The 15255-nt window shown below is 39.7% G+C and overlaps 1 protein-coding gene across 1 annotated transcript; it reads right to left on the minus strand.

Moving 5' to 3' along the window:
• Positions 1–105: 105 nt before the first annotated feature.
• tubb1 (tubulin, beta 1 class VI) lies at positions 106–3798 on the minus strand. The gene is made up of 4 exons (XM_027010762.3): positions 3683–3798; positions 2769–2877; positions 2194–2304; positions 106–1869 (listed from the first exon to the last, which is right to left on the minus strand). The coding sequence occupies exons 1-4, from the start codon at positions 3737–3739 to the stop codon at positions 737–739; spliced, it is 1410 nt and encodes a 469-aa protein (XP_026866563.1). The 5' UTR covers positions 3740–3798; the 3' UTR covers positions 106–736.
• Between the last annotated feature and the right edge of the window lie 11457 nt (positions 3799–15255).

The raw sequence follows: 15255 nt of genomic DNA on the forward strand, positions 1-15255 counted from the left end.
GGGACTGCTCGATGGTTCAGTTTTTCATGAGGGTATCATGCATTGCTTCATGGTTAACATGTTTTCTCTGTTTAATTTCACAAACATTATCGATGAGAATTATGTATAGTCATTTGATTATTTTATTTCAGTATTTACAATGAAGGTTTTCACGTATCCAGTATGACAGTGTATCCTGATACTAATAAAACATGCATAGAAATTTAGAAATGGAAAAAGAAGCAAGACAAGTGTTTTACACAGTCTACAGCAGAAAGTATTCACAATGATCTGAACAATCATTGTGAATAGCAAATTCCTTTGTTTTCAAAAGCTTGAAATCAGAAGTTATAAAATGCTAAACAAAATGAAACATTCCACCTTTGATAAATTCACAGCAAACAGATGAAATGGTTTTGTCATCTTAATGTTACAGCATGAAGCATGTTTCCTTTACCCATTAAAGTTAACATTTATAAATTGTATAAGACAAAGTAGAATATTGTATAAACCAAATTTCAAACATTCTCCAACATTGAAGAGGATCAAGTTAATGGACATTAAAGCATTAATCATTTCTCTCTTTCTCTTTTTATATCAATAAATAAAGGTCTATATTAAAACATGATTTTTAGCCAATTTCTGGACAAACAACGTGCATTGAAAACGTGAAATATTTAAGATATAAGACAATTGGCAGCAAAAAAATGTTGAGAAATCTTATGAAGTCACTCAGCTCTAGTTATTACATTAAGCCTCACACTGTGATGGTAGTTTCTGTCACTGTCTCAGTCTTAATCTCTACCTTAGTGCTTGTTTCCCTTGTAGAAGGTCCCTCCACTTCCATCACTTCCTCATCTGGCTCCCACTCCAGTTCAGCTGTGGCATCTTGGTACTGCTGGTACTCAGACACCAGGTCATTCAGGTTGCTCTCTGCTTCTGTAAACTCCATTTCGTCCATTCCCTCTCCAGTATACCAGTGCAGGAAAGCTTTGCGTCGGAACATCATGGCAAATTGTTCCCCAACTCGCCGGAATATCTCCTGGATAGCTGTGTTGTTTCCAATAAAGGTTGAAGCCATTTTGAGGCCCCGTGGTGGAATGTCACATACAGCTACTTTAACATTGTGAGGAATCCAGTCTACAAAGTAGTTGCTGTTTTTCTGTTGAATGGCAAGCATTTGTTCGTCAACCTCTTTGGTAGACATGCGACCACGGAAAATGCCGGCAACGGTGAGGTAGCGCCCATGACGGGGGTCACATGCTGTCATCATGTTACGGGCATCAAACATTTGCTGGGTGAGTTCAGGTACAGTTAGAGCACGATACTGCTGACTACCCCTTGCAGTGAGAGGAGCAAAGCCAGGCATGAAAAAATGAAGGCGTGGGAAAGGCACCATGTTGACGGCCAGCTTGCGGAGGTCAGCGTTGAGTTGACCTGGGAAGCGCAGTGAGGTTGTGACCCCACTCATGGTTAAGGACACAAGGTGGTTAAGATCTCCATAAGTTGGTGTTGTGAGCTTGAGTGTACGGAAGCAGATGTCGTAAAGTGCCTCATTATCGATGCAGTACGTCTCATCTGTGTTCTCTATTAGTTGGTGAATTGACAGTGTTGCATTATAAGGTTCTACTACTGTGTCAGAAACCTTAGGTGATGGCATGATGCTAAAGCTATTCATAATGCGGTCTGGGTATTCCTCCCGGATTTTGTTGATGATGAGGGTGCCCATTCCTGAACCAGTGCCACCACCCAAAGAGTGAACAAACTGGAAGCCCTGCATGCAATCACAGCTCTCAGCTTCATTCCGGACACGATCCACTACTTGCTCTACTAGCTCTGCCCCTTCGGTGTAGTGACCTTTTGCCCAGTTATTTCCAGCTCCAGAATTCCCTGTTGATCAATACAAAAGAAAATATGTATGAGGAATTTAACTGCAGTTGTACAAACAGAAACAGAACTATAACTTTTAGTTTGTAATTGGTAACAATATAATCCTATTTTGTATCTTTAGCTAACAGCAATATACATCACAACATATTTAATAAAATGGACCATAAATGTTCAATAAATTAGTTTGACAGCTAGATTAGTTACTTTAGTCCTTGCCACTGATTTTAAGTCATATTTATCTCATTTTTTACCAATTTGCTCAATGCATATTAAAGATATTAATAAGGCTCCATAGAAATGAAAAGTACTTCCTTTTGGACTCACCATGTATGAAATTGTCAGGTCTGAAGAGCTGTCCTATGCGACTTCCTCTCACACTGTCCATTGTACCTGGTTCCAGATCCACTAGCAGTGCCCTAGGAACGTACTTCCCACCTGAGGGAAGTATGAGTAATAAAATGCTCTGAATAAGAACTCTCAATTGCTTAAATATTACAGTGCACTTGTATTGCACAATATGCTGTTTCCTTTGCCCTAATGGATCTGATTCAAATTAAGATGTTGAAGACTTAATGAGCTTTTTCTGAAATGAGAAACACTGGTGTAACTTTAAATTGCAGGCTTACATTGATCACTACAACTAACAATATACAATACAGTTGTTTTGTATTTTTAATGGTGTCTATATATTATTTAATAATGAGCCAATTCCCTAGGAAAGGCCTGGTCTTGGATCAAATTGCAGTACCAATAATGAACCACCATTGTAAATTATTTTTGGTCTAAGTAAAGAGTCTGGAAAACTAGTCCCAAATGTTTTACAATTTCTCAATTAAATTTTATCCAAAACTGTTAACAAAAAAAAAACCAATATAATATTCTGAAACTGAGTATTTTACCATGTGCTTCATTAAAGTAGACATTAATCCTCTCCAGCTGTAGGTCCATATCACCCTCATATGTTCCCACTGCATTGATACCATGTTCATCACTGATCACCTCCCAGAACTTCAAACACAAGCAGAGATTTTATTCACCTTTATCAAGAAACCTAGACATAAATACAGATCATCTTCACATACTGGATTTAGCCCCAGAAATAAACTACAGAGAATTTATTACAGTAAATGCACAAGTACTATAAACTAGTATAAAATAGGTACCCAGTCTTGTAATTTGTACCAAATTTTGTCCAACACAGAACTCCGGTGTAGACCTTCTACAATATGGCTGCCTTTCTCTTACAATTGAAAGTTACTTTAGCTGTTCATTATGGAGTTATTGTCTTTCTGTTCTGTATTTGAGACCGTGCCTCACATGTCTTTTTGATAAAGCCACCCCACCCTTGCTGCACTCTTTCTCGTGTGTTATCTTTTAGTTGATATGAATGAGAGGAAACACCCTGTCACTTTGAGTACAAGTGACATTGTGCCATAACTCTATCTAAAAATACTTTATTGTTATAAAAAATTGGCTATTGGTACATTTAAACTGTTATATATAGATGTATATATTTTTTGCTGATTATAAAGTTCATTAACTTAACAGAGACACCATGAAATCCAATATATGATGAATGTAGAAACTACTGCATGAGAAATCTATAAATGTTAATTTTAACAATTTTAACTGGATATTAATAAGAATATGTATTAGTTTGGAAGTGATCATTTTACTTGAATATGTAGGAACAAATTACACTTACACACACATGCATACACACACTATATATATATATATATATATATATATATATATATATATATATATATATAATAGTAAATTAAATTAAAATATTTTTAATATCTCTTACCTTTGAGCCGATCTGATTCCCACACTGTCCAATCTGAAGATGAACAATTTCACGCATGGTGAGCAGGTTGGCACTTCCTAAGAGAATATACAGTGAAGTGCCCACTGGGAGTATTATATCTATGCTGATGTCACCACAAGGGAGTCACCTTCTCTACCACATCATATAATATTTTGAGAGGTTATTATAGTGACTTTTCATTAATAACACATTAGTGTCTTTTACTATGGTGTTATATCATGAATGTTTATTTAATTAAAAGTTTAATACCTATGATTTGCATTTGATATTATTATAATGTAATACTATGTAATGTTACACTTACCATTAGCAACAATAAACTGAGCAATGTTTTTTTAAATGCACTTCATAACTTACGCTGTGTATGATATATAGTTATATTCTCTTTATGTGGGAAAAAGAAATCATAATAACATGTCATTTATGCTTTTTCAGTAAACACAACTAAAAAAAAAACATTTAGTTTGGCGGAGGGCTGTCCCTGGTCTGTGTATGATAAGACTCTATCTGTAACATTCAGACACAGCCTGACAAAGAGACACAGTCATTCCTGTCAGCATGTGTGTTTTTGCATAAGCATTAAGTTGGTTTAGAGATGGGATGAGTCTATGCTTTTGACAAATAAAACTGTAAAAGCACTAATTCACCATTACAGGCCACTAAAGCACTTAAGAGATAATAGGTTGGCTTTATAGTAGGTAAAACTAAATGATTGTGAATGCATTTCTGTAGTTTTAAATATAATTATCAACATGAAACACAGCTCTGGAAAAAATTAAGAGACCACTCCAATTTTTTCTTAAATCATGTAAATCATGAATCTTTACATGTATGGGAGCTATTCCATTCCCATGTCTGTTGAATTCCAACACATTCTACTTAATGATGTATTGATTAGTTACTATGTTAACCTGAACAACTTATATAAACAATGTGAAAGACTGGTGGAGCTTTCAAAACACATGAAAGCTATGACTGAAAAGCTGGTTATTCCACCAAATATTGATTTGTGAACTCTTTCTAACTTAAAACATTAGTATTCATATAACTTGTTTACTTTGCATTATTCAAGGTGTGAAAATGCATCTTTTTATGAATCTTATTTTTTGGCCATTATTTTGATCATTTTCTGCAAATAAATGCTCTAAATTACAATAATTTGTAGTAGTCTTTATTTGTTCTAGACGATGTAGATAATGGACTTGGTTGCACTAAAGACATTTTACCATGACTTCTGTGTAAATGTCATTTGTAGGTTTCTTTTGGTGTATAACAAAACAATTAAATAAGTTTAGGCTGCAAGTATTTCTGTGCTGTCAGGGTTAGAGTTAGATCAAATCACAGGTCTTACCAAGATAGGGACATACAATATGAAGCTCAGCTATGCTTCTCACCTAATATTATTTAAATAGAATGATTAAAAACAATCAAATATGTTTTTAATTTGTTGTGTCTGGCATTTTACAGCTTGGCAAGAAAAGTTGCATTTATGACAAGCCATTGCCACAGATTGCACATAACATAATTGAGACCCAAACATGTGTCCAACTACTATTAATGGAAGTCATGAAACACCCTATGGTGAAAGGAAGGACTGAGCTATTCCACCTTCAAGGAGCTTGGAGAGCAAAAATAAATTTACTGCAGATGTAGGCTGTCTAACTTAAATGTGTATTCATCATGAAGCCTTTTATGTTAGATCTTTCTCTCTCCCTTTCTCTATGTCTTTGTTTGTTCAGCGGTACTGCAGTAGACAATATGAGGTGGGTACTCAGAAACAGCAGACACACTAATGTGGAGTAGGACAAGTGTTTCTTTTTTGTGGTTATTTTTTTAGGTTCATTCTAAATTAAACACTTCAAATGCTGGAACTTTCATGGTTTTGAGCTGAAATGAAATAAGAGAGAGCTATTTGTATCAATTTCACCTCCGTGTAATTACATTGTATTTCTATTACCGACGATGCTACCTAGTGAGGTAAACTTATATGTAAAATAAAACCACATAATATCCACTGAATCAGAGGTGCACTGGTATTACTTTAATTTTACTATACAGTAGAAATTAAATCACTGCAGTGTTTGCTCTGTCCCTACAGTTAGTAAATAAATGTGGCGATGGTGGCACATAGGAGGTGGGAGGCAAGGTTGAGCCAAAGTGCTCTTTATTCTCCTTTATTTAAATTAGACAAAAACCACAACAACAATGAGACAATACTTAGTCCACTACTTTGTGTAGCGATCTACAACGGGGAAGCGAGCAGTCCGGCCTTTCATTAATGTGCAGCACCTTCACTCGGCTGGTATACAGGTCCGGGCCGTACCCCTCCCAGTCCACCATGTACCCGTTACCTTGCCTCTGGAAATCAAGTAGGCTTTGTACCCTATAAGCCAGTCCCCCTTCCATGTCTATGGGCGGGGGCGGGGTATCCGAGGAACCAGTTTCTTCCGCGAGAGGGCTTTCCTCTTGGAATCTGCAATAAATCTGTGTAGCCACTGATGCGTTTCCTCCCAGACCTGTTTGCTGCATCTTTCCCACTGGTTCGTCTGATGCTGGGCTGTTCCAGGGGTAGAGCGTTGGCTGATATCCTAAAACGCACTCAAAAGGCATTAAACCAGTCCCAACGTGACACAGCGAATTTTGCACATACTCGGCCCAGGAAAGGTAAGTACACCAGGTTTTGGGGTGTTGTTGACTATAAAGTCGCAGTAACTTGCCCAATTCCTGATTGACCCTTTCTACCTGACCATTAGCTTGGATTTGGTATCCAGAAGTCAGGCTGACTAATATTTTTTCTGAGGAGTTCCTTCCACACTCTCAAAGTGAATTGAGGTCCCCTGTCTGAAACAAGGTCCTCCGGTACAATTGCCTGAAGATATGTCGGAAGAGTAGATCAGCTGTTTCTAGGGCTGTAGGCAATCCAGTTAAAGGAATAAACCGGACCATTTTAGAGAACCGATCAACAATCACTAGGACGACCGTATTACCCTCAAAGGCAGGAAAGTCAGTTACTAAGTCCACCATGATGTGTGACCACAGGCACAGGGGAGTAGGCAATGGAAGCAGATGACCTGCAGGAGGGGTGTGAGGTGTCTTGTTGCATGTGCAGTCCAAGCATGAATCCATGTAACTCACCACCTCTTTGTTCATAGCGTACCACCAGTACCGTGTGCTTATCAGCTGGGCTATGCGGGTAGATCCCGGATGCTCCGTCCCTAATGAGGTGTGTGCCCATCTGATAAGGGCATGACGATGTTTGGGGAGCATGTAGAGTCGGTTGGGTGGACAGTGCAGATGGGGATTGGGCGTGGCTATTTGCCGGTCAAAATCCCAACTCAAGGACCCCAGGAAACAAGAGGGAGAAAGAACTGGTCCCGAACTGGTCGACTGAGCCTCTGCGATGTTGCTGCGTGATGTTGTCGGGAAAGAAAACCGCCAGAAGAAGAGTGACTACCTTGCTTGCCTGGCATTCAGTCGTTTGGTAGTCTGGAGGTACTCCAGGTTTTTGTGGTCCATGATCACCATAAAGGGGTGTCGCACTCCCTCTAGCCAATTTCTCCATTCTTCCAACGCAAGTCTCATTACTAGGAGCTCTCGGTCTCCGACTCCGTAATTCCTCTCTGCCAGGCTCAGTTTTCGTGAAAAGTAGACTATGGGCCTCCGTTTGTCCCCTTAGTAGGTCAGTGAGAGGTTTAGCCAGCATGCTTAAGGATTTAATAAATCTTCTATAGAAATTCACAAATCCAAGGAACTGTTGTAACTCCTTATGAGTCTGCGGTCTTGGCCAGGCCATCACAGCCTCCACCTTGCTGGATTGCATACACACGCTGCCCTCCTGAATGATGTAACCTAAGAAGATTACCTCTCTGCAGTGGAATTCATACTTCTCTGCCTTGCAGTAGAGGGAGTTTCGCAATAGGGTACAGAGAACGGTCCTTACGTCTCGCACATGTTGGTCCCAGGAGGAGGAATAGACAACGGATCTACCCAAGACTTCCCTTAAGACCTCGTTGCTGTATGCTTGGAAGATAGAAGGAGCCGTGGCCAGGCCGTACGGCAGTACTAAATATTTATAATGCACTGATGTGCTGAAGGCAGTTTTTCACTCGTCACCCTCTCTAATCCTTATGAGGTTGAATGCACTACGTAGGTCTAATTTAGTGAAATACCTGACTCCCCTTAACTGTTCAAGTACCACTAGAACCAAGGACAGGGAATAGTGGTACTGCACCAGCAACTGGTTAAGACCTCTGTAGTCCACACATGGTCTTAAGCCGCCGTCCTTTTTTTTTTTTTTTTTTTTCAAAAAACACGCCGAGGCTGGCGACTTAGAGGGACGGATGTATCCTTGCCTGAGGGTCTCTGTTATGTATTGCTCCATGGTCTTCTCCTCCTCCTGAGAGAGAGGATATATTCTACACATGGTAGGAATTGATCCCTCCTTGAGGGTGATGGCGCAATTCCCACTCACGATGAAGGGGAAGCTGTGTGGCTTTGGTGGGGCTGAATGCTTGCACCGGGTCTCGATACTCCTCAGGAATGGTGATGTGTTTTTCTCCTCAGGATTCTCTATAGACATTGTTTGGAGTGGAATAACCTGGGTGGTCAAACATATTCCATTGCATGAGGGCAAGGATGCGTTTTTTTGTTCCACAGCAGCTGAGAATTGTGAGCATGCAAGCATGGTAGACCTAGTGTGATGGGGTGAGAGAGAGAGGAAAGGAGGTAGAAGACAATATGCTCAACATGCTCCCCGTTAGTTTCGAGGACAACATGAGGAGTGACATGTGTGATGTAACCCGACCCCACTAGTCCTATGTCGAGTGTTTGCATGCTTTATGGGGAGGGCAGGGTGATGGCTTTTATTCCTAACCTCCTTGTGAAACCCCAGTCCATAACGTTGCCAGCTGCCCGGAGTCGACTAACGTGGATGCAGTAAGTCGACGACCCTGGTGGAATACTTTCACTGGTCATTTAAACATAGAAAGGGTTGGGGAGCAACTCACCGAATTGTTGTGTCTCCGCTGATTCTCAGGCTTGCGGCTTACCCCTGCCATGCCCAGTTGCATCGGCTCCTCTGGAGCTTCGGTCTGCCCAGTCGCCAGAGTTCCCTCTCGCTCTAGCAACCCTCGGTGGAGGTAGCGTCTTCGCTCCTGCAGGAGGCGGTCATATGTAATGGCAAGGTGAACAACCTCATTTAATGTGGTAGGCTCCTGTTTGCACGCTAATTCCGACTGTAGACCAGCCCTCAGTCCGCTTAGGAAAGCATCTATGAAGGCAGGTTCATTCCAGTGTGAGCCCGCAGCAAGTGTTCGGAACTTCATAACATAAAAACACTGCAGTTTGGAATCCCTGTCTTAGTCTTAGTAGGGCTTGTCTGCAGAGTTTCCCCTGCCAAAGATGGAAAAATACCACTTTCAGTTCCTCAATGAAGCTGCGGTAGTCATTCATCAACGAGGAAGAGTTGGCCACGAGTGCGGCTCCCCAGCTGCGTACCTTCTTGGTAAACCTAGATATCACAAATGGCACCTTGGCATGGTCTGGTAAACAGGGTTGATGCCCAAAAAAAAGTTTGCATTGCAACACAAAGCCTTCACAGCTTTCCGGGTCTCCCCCATATGCCTCGGGGGTAGGAATCAAACATCGTATCCCCTCCCGAACAGGTTGGGTAACGGGAGGGGATGGTCGCTGCTCAGGACCCGTGGCCAGGCGGTTGACACACTACCCGAGACTCTGGACTAGTGAGCGGATTTCCCCAATTTCCTGCTCCTGCTGCTCCAGGGCTGCCATCTGGACAGAAAGCAGTTGAGCCCAATCAGGGCTGCTCGCCCCACTTCCAGGTGGCTGCACATTCTGTGTCGATGGTGCCACAGAGGAGGCGGGAGGCAAGATCAAGCCAAAGTGCTCTTTATTCTCCACTATTTAAATTAGACAAAAACCACAACAACGATGAGCCAATATTTGGTCCACTACTTTGTGTAGCGATCTACAACGTGGAAGTGAGCAGTCCAGCCTTTTCACAGCCTTCACTTGGGACCTGTGAGTTTAAATAGAGGGAGAGAACAAGGAACAAGTGCAGGTGATTAATACGCAGGGGATTGGGAACAAGGTAGGTATGTAGTGCAATCCTCTAGCAGGAGTGGGCGTGTCTTCCCTTTTGGATGACTGGCCAACTGTGATAATAAAAGGGTTCACAGTGCAGTTATATCACCTCAATTTCTTTATCTGGTTACAAGATATGGTCATTTAGAAAATTTTACATTTAGATTTGAGAGCAATGTAATTAATTCACCTTATATTATGTGGTGCATTCACAGTATAGGTTTAGATGAATTATTCAAGAGTAGATTTGGAAAAATGCTGCACTGTATGCTGTAACATTATTAAGCAGTGTTTCTGTACTGAAGCCTTTCTTTCTTTCTTTCTTTGTGGGTATGTGTTTGCATGTGGCCTGTATGAACAATGAGCATGTGTGTGTGTTTGTGCGTGTTGATGTGCTTTCCTTTGCTTCTGTTCTATTTCAGCATTCTCTCTGTGTCATCATTCCCATTATTCAGATTCACTCTAAATCAGTAATTTCAAATGCTAGAATGCTAGTACATTAGTTTGAGTTTAAATGAAAAGAGAAAGAGTGGACTTCACGTCTCACTAAATTATCACGATTATTATTATTATTGTTGTTGTTGTTGTTGTTGTTGCTGTTATCAACTTATTTATTTTGTAATGTATCTGCAAAAATGTATTGGCCATTGTATTGCATTTTGATGTACAATAATGCCACCCACAGGATAACCCTAATTACCACAAAATGAAAACATACCAAACAAAGAATGTATTTTCATTGGCATACTGTAGGGAGCCATTACTTAAATAACATAAGGTTAAATGTTGAAAAGAATAATTTTTATGTTAAGGAGACTGTGAATGCTCTGGTTGTATTTTAAGGTGTTTAGATTAAAAACCAGGAAGTAAGTGCAAAACTGACATGGAATCTCAAAAGAGGTTACGAACTCTACCAAATGTGCTCAAATTATCCATGCCACCCCCCCCCCCCCCATCACACACACACCACACACTTCTACTACTCATACACATACTTCTACACACATTTCAGAACAAATGTATAAGGCAGCATAGAACAAATGTACAATTGTGTAAAAACTGCAGTTGTGTGTAGGGGTGTTTCTTGACCAAGTAGATACTCTGGAGGCCTTTTGTCATTTTGAAATCAAATCTAAGAATTAAATATTTGTACATTGGATTGGCTTATATTCTTGTGTACTGCTTTTCTTGTTTTTTTCTTGTTTGATGTGGTCTTTATTCACTACTATTGTATTTATTTATTGTTAGCTATCTAAACTAGCCATGAATGACTGTGGCATAGCTGGGAATTGATGTCTATACCTGTTTAATAATTATAAAGACCAGTTTGTGGGATGACATGACAACACCACAAAGGATCATTCATTAAAGTGTTGTTTAGTGAACATCTACCATTTTTGTAACACAAAAAAAAACAAAAACAAAAACAAAAAACACAGAAAGTGTGTTTATGTTTTTTAACGTTTATTTTTATTTTTAGGGCTCCTCCAGACATTAGATGAAAATCTTAGTAGCACCGGCCAATTTCAAAACCTTGAACCTTGACTTTGAGGTCATAGGTTACTTTTGATTATTTTTCAAGTAAGTTGTATACAAATGCATGGTATCAGAAAATAAGCTACAAGTTGTATGAAAGAATGTATAGTAAATTGAGATGGCACCATTCCAATACCCTGTATTGGAATCGTGTCAATATCAGCAAAAATCTTGGATTGGATATCAGGAGAAACATTTTTAAGGAAACAGATCTGATACTAAAAATAGGACAGCAGTGATTTACAGCAGCACACCACAGGTCACGTGGTAACGCCCAGGTTAGTTTGAACAGATCCTGATAATAGTTTGCGCACAGTTTATACCCACAAAGCTGTAGAGTCTAACTGTAGAGTTTTCTTCACATTAACAATTAAAACTATCATGTTCAAACTGAAACAACAAGCAAACTGGCCTCCTCTCCCTAGTTTGTTATTTGTAAATGTACAACCCACAGAGAACAAACTTTGCAAATGCAAGGAACGTATTTCCTTTGAACAACAGATGCAGGATTGCTGCATGATCTGTCTCACAGAGACCTGGCTGACTGATAAGGTCACTGACTCCGCTGATGAGCCTCCAGGTTGTTCCATGCACTGCACGGACAGAGCCCGGAACCTCACAGGGATAGGCAAGGGAGGAGGGGTATGTTTCATGATCAGCGACTCATAGGGTGATATAGTAATGTGCACACTGTTAAAACATTCTGCTCTTCTAACCTGGAGTTCATTACAATCTTATGTTGTCCATTATGGTTACTGAGGGAATTCTCTGCTGTAATAGCTACTTCAGTGTACATTCTTCTGCAAGCTGACACTGACCTGCCACTTTAATAAGGCAAACATTAAGATAGTACTACCAAAGTACTTCCAGGACATAATTTGTAGCATGAGGCAGAGCTGAACATTAGATCTCTGCTACTCTCCCATGCGAGATGCCTACAAGGTCCTGCCCCACGCCCTGGGTAGAAGTTAAAAAAGAAAGTTCCAGTTCTAAGACAATTGACTACTGGTCAGACCAGTCAGATGTTTTGATCATGCGGACTGGGAAAGGTTCTACTAACAACAACATCGAGGAGTACATGGAAACAGTCTGCAGGTTCCTCAGGAAATGCATAGATGTTGTTCCAACCTAATCAATAAAATTCTACCACAACAAGAAGCCCTGGATGAACAAAGAGGTTTGCACTGCTCTTAATGTGTGATTCGCAGAATTTAAGACAGCCAGCTATTCCCTTGGGAGAATTATTAGAGCAACCAAATGCATGAGTAAAATAAGGGAATAAAGTTAGCAGCAATTTAACAGCAACAGCAACGCATACCATGTGGTAGGGAATGAATGTCATTGCAGACTATAAGTGGAGTGTTAGGGTGCCTCACACCATCGTCTGTCTGGTGGAGGAACTCAAGGCATTCTATACTCATTTCAAGACTGACAACCTCTGCCACAAGACAACAGACAAGGACACAAATATCATCACCCTCTCTGTCTGAAGAGGACATACATTTTAGGAAAGGGAACATACACAAAGCTGCTGGTACTGATCCCTCTACTGTACTCCATCTACATGCATGACTGTGTAGCCAATAGCAGCTTTAACATTTTTTAAAAAATATACTAATGACACAACAGTGGTGGGTCTCAGTGGCAACAGCACATCAGGAAGAAGTCAGTGTCCTGAGACATTGGTGAGAGAAGAACTGCCTCTCCCTCAGAGTGGACAAGACCAAAGAGCTGACAGTGGACTTCAAGAAGTGGAAGGGAAATCAGATGTCTATCACCATCAATGGGACTCCTGTGGAGAGGGTCAGTTCATTTAAGTTTCTTAGTGTCCGCAACTCCGAGGATTTCACATGGACAGAGCACTCAGATAAGCTAGTGAGACAACAACACATCTGTTTCCTCAGACATCAAAAGAGGTTCAGCATCCTCAGAATATTCTATACATGTGCTATTGAAAACATCTAATTGGATGCATCACAGCCTAGTATAGGACCTACACTGCCCTCAACCTCAAAGTACTGCAGAAAGCAGCGCCCGGAAGATCACATGGGTCAAACTTCCCTCCCTCCAGGACATCTGTGCAGTCCGCTCCCTTCGGTGAGATGGTACTACAGTATCAAGGCTCAGACCGGTCGGCTCAAAAACATGTTCCATCAGGCCATCGCCATATAATCACTACACTTTTATGTATGCATTGTATAGTATCTATCTTACTGCATCTACTGTAGTGTCTGTTATGTTTTGGACATTGCATTGTATTGAATATTGTGGATATTTATTATTTTCCTTGTATATTATATGTATTGTTTTCTCTGTGTTAGCTACACTGCGGTGTAGTTAGGTATTTTCACTAACATGCATCCTGTTGTAGTGATGTGACAATAAAAGCAAATGTCCACTTAGCACTTTTGACCAGCATGGATCTGCAACCAATGGTGATATTAATTTTTCTGTTCTTTAAAAACAAATGATGTTAGTTCCAGTTTGACTATGACGTAAAGTAAGCTCAAAGTTGGGGAATGACCAAAAGCTGCAGAAACTTGACAGAAACCACATAAAAAAGAGTAAAACTTCTGAATATAATGGTATCCTGCTGAGTTTTAAGGTAAACCAGAAATTTTGAATTAAAAGCTAAATAATAAGATAACTTCATGTAACTCCATCCACAGATTATTTTTGGCTAGAAAGAATAATCACATTTCTATTGGTTATAAGCAGAATGAAAAGATTATCATAGTACAGGTAGCCCTTTAGTGCTTGACATACATTCAATAATAAAAAAAAATGCAGATAAACTATAGTGTAAATTTCAGGAGTCAGTGAGTGAGGTTGCCATATTGAGCAGAGAGAGAGGGAGGTAGGTGTGTGTGTGTGTGTGTGTGTGTGTGTGTGTGTGTGTGTGTGTGTGTGTGTGTGTGTGTGTGTGTGTGTGTGTGTGTGTGTGTATTTATGCTGGATGTGAGTAGAGTACAGCTGAGAACTAAGCAGGTGATGACAAGGCAATAAGTATCATCTCACTAAAAGAAAAACTGCATGGCAGTGGGAGAAAAAATAGCTTTTGCTTATTTCTATTTTTTCCTCAAAAAAATTAATAAAAACTTTTCATAAATTCTAAATACTTATAAAAACTACAATTTTATTAATATTTTCTGTAATATCCAGGAATGATGCCTGTAAAATATAACATATATAATACAGTAAGAACTCTGGCGGCTGCATTTTGAACTAGCTGGAGCTTGTTAAGGCACTTAGTGTTACAGCCAGATAGTAAGGCATTACAGTAGTCCATTCTTGAAGTGATAAATGCATGAACTAGTTTTTCTGTATTATGTGAGGAGAGTATGTTCCTAATATTTGCAATGTTCCGTAGGTGGAGAAAGGTGGTTCTAGTAATAATATTTACAAGAGCTACGAATGAGAGACTGGGATCCATAATTACTCCAAGATCTTTAGGAAAGATGTGACTGGGAGACCATTGAGGTTCATTGGGAAATTAGAGAGTGAGGACCTAGCTATCTCCCACATATCCACATATGCAAATATTAACAACTTACCATTTAATCTACTATGATGTCAAATAATCAACCAATATTGTATGGTGATTTTAATATAATTTCCAAATGGTTATTTGGAAGTTATGTGTGCTCCTGTTGTTTTCTAAATACCTCGTTACATTATTCTGTTCATTACATGTCCTTCATTAATTTGTATTATTCACTCATATTACCTCATCTGTATGTTGCTTAACCTCATGCATATTGTAAAAAATGTTACTGACTCTTAGTTGTGCTTACCAAAAATCCTATATGAACCAATTAGACAATATATTAAAGTTAGTAGTTTGTTATATCTACAAACCAGGAAAGTAATTAAACTGATTATCTAAATGCTCTACCCTCATTCTAAGACCAGGA

Source organism: Electrophorus electricus, chromosome 7, assembly GCF_041902795.1.
Source record: "Electrophorus electricus isolate QZ-2024a chromosome 7, ASM4190279v1, whole genome shotgun sequence".
NCBI lineage: Eukaryota > Metazoa > Chordata > Actinopteri > Gymnotiformes > Gymnotidae > Electrophorus > Electrophorus electricus.